This window comes from Cibotium barometz, chromosome 54 (genome assembly GCF_041138505.1).
Source record: "Cibotium barometz isolate CiBa-2024 chromosome 54, ASM4113850v1, whole genome shotgun sequence".
Lineage (NCBI taxonomy): Eukaryota > Viridiplantae > Streptophyta > Polypodiopsida > Cyatheales > Cibotiaceae > Cibotium > Cibotium barometz.
The window spans coordinates 31406300-31408721 of NC_141099.1; the positions used below are offsets into that span (position 1 = coordinate 31406300).

Sequence of the window (2422 nt, forward strand, 5' to 3'; positions counted from 1 at the left end):
AGTTTAAACTTCAAATTTTAAACTTGCAAGTGCCAAGTTCCATCGATTCACACACACACATATATGTGTGTAAAATTAAAAAGGTTACAACCAGTGGCTGCCTTTTTATTTAACGATGAATGTTAGTGCCTTACCTTAATTGAAGGATATATTTTAAGACACTTTCAAAAACAAGGAATGGAGAAATTTCCTTTCCTTTTTTTAAAAATGTCTAACCTCTAAGGATAACCTTGGATTTGGATTTTGGCCTTCAAAAATGTCGGACACTTCCTCAAGCTTTTATAGACCGCATGGTAAATGCATGGGAACCCTTTGACATTTATTGAGAAGCCCCGCGGCCCTTCTAACTGCCAATCGCAGGACGTTCTGCAGACTTGCAGGTGTTGCCTTCGTTTCATCGAACGGGCTACAATCATCTACATGGTGCAGGTCGGGGCAATATGCTTGGGAGATCCTGCACGATGATTCCTCCCTAAACTATTAATTCAAATGTCTGGCGAGCACTCCACCTTGCATACTCGCCGCGCCTTGAACAGCGCCAGCCTGCATTTGAACAGTGGCACTCGTGATGAATTACGGGGCTTATGCAGCAACCTTCGCACGCCAGGATATGGTGGAATCAGTGAGAAAATCACCCGCCTAAACCATATCTTGCGGAGCTTAGAGTCTAAGCGGTGCTCTAATAGAGTGTTTAATCATAATCCCGACCATAATTACTCACAAATATGGCCGCCAAATCTATACAGCAACAACGGCGGTAGGGTAATGGAGACAAGGGTTAATTTGGAAAGGTCTTGCAGCCAACCGTGCATGAGCAGAGAGACAGTAAGTGCCGCAGGAGATAGCGTGCTGGAGAAGCTAAGGCAGCATGAGCTGCACATTATGAATGCGTTGCAAAGCAAAGCGTGCACGCCCAGAGCCAGCAGCGTGCATGCAGCGGAGCGCTTAGTTAGCGTTTCGCCAACCCGAAATATTGCTCGCTGCTTGGATCATTCCCCTCGATTTATCAGCGCATATTATCACGATGCTTCTAAAAGAAATCACATGAAGCCTGGTGATGTTTCTGGCCTTGAAGTTGATGGTGGTGCAGCAGCTCGCGTGCCGAAGAGGGAGGCGGCGGCCGCTCAAAATTCAGAGTCGAGCTATGGGAGCTTCTCCAAGGTCACCGAGATGGCACATGAGATTTTGGCACGGCTTCAACGCCTCGAGCTGCAGCAAACTAGCAGAAAGAGAAGCGTTAATAAGGTCAATCTTACCCTTAGTAGAAAGATTGCTTGCATCCAAACCTTAATGTACAACACAACTTCTAGAGCTGTTTTGCCTCCTCCTTTCTCTTTTGGAATATATATATATATATAGAAATAAAACTGAGTGTAGCAAAAAGTTATCCCAACTGAAAACTCAACTCTTTGGTGACAAGGCTCTCTTAAGATAAACTCTACACTATGGGAAGGGTATCCCTCATGGATTTCTCCCTTTCTTTGCTTTTAGACATTACCCTTAACCTTTAGGATTGGATTCCGCTAGCATCCTATACCTATGCCAGGTGTAACTCTTGTGCTTGTGATCAATTCTGCAATATGGAAGGATATCTCTCCAATATTTCTTTGCTATTAGAAGATCGTCCCTTTCTTTGCTATTAGACATGTCCCTTGACTTTTAAGATTGGATTCTAAGAGCTTCATATACCTATGCTAGGAGTAACTCCAATATGGAAGGACATACCTCCAAGGTTTTTTTCCTTGATCTTTAGGATTGGATTCCACTAGCATCCTATAACCATGCCAAGAGTAACTCTTGTGCTTGCCATGAACCAGCTCCTTCTTGTCACAGCTCTTTGAGCTATACCTTTGTATCAAATAGTAATAAAGATTAGACCCTTTACAGCTCTTTTACCTTCTCTCACCATACCAATAGGCTTGGTTCTCTTTTTTCTATAAGTAGATTAATTGTACATTGAAAGAATTGACCCTTTTTTCTAGCTTATACAGAACCTTCTCATCACATAGTTGAAATTAAGGATGAAGGAAAACTTTCAATTTGAAGGTTGATCAGAGCTTTTCCTAATGGCATCCTAAAACTATGATATAAACTACCTTGATGTTTTTGGTGTTAAAGGCTTTCCATTCTACCACCCATACCCAAGCCAAATAGCAGGATTTCTAAACAAACTTTTGATTGAAAAGAGCAAGGGACTTTGAATTTCTAACTTAGGCCCTTTAAAAATTTTTAATGGGTGGAACTTGGACAAAGGGGTATGGTTTCAATGAGCCCCTTGCCTTAAATTGAACTCACCACATCTATTATCATGAAAATTTCCCTTTTTTGAGACCACCCAATTTTGATATAATGAGGTGTGAAATTTCACATGTTTGAGCCCTTGACCAATTTGGATACTCTGATGTATGAAAATTATTCACAT

At 41.7% G+C, this 2422-nt stretch overlaps 1 protein-coding gene across 1 annotated transcript in view; it reads left to right on the top strand.

The window, feature by feature from the left end:
- The first annotated feature begins 489 nt into the window (after positions 1 to 489).
- LOC147608044 (uncharacterized) overlaps positions 490 to 2422 on the top strand; it is a 4750-nt gene continuing 2817 nt past the window's right edge. Inside the window, exon 1 of the mRNA XM_086790150.1 lies at positions 490 to 1245. Within this exon, the coding sequence (XP_086646276.1) occupies positions 490 to 1245 (756 nt within the window). The remainder of the gene's footprint in view (positions 1246 to 2422) is intronic.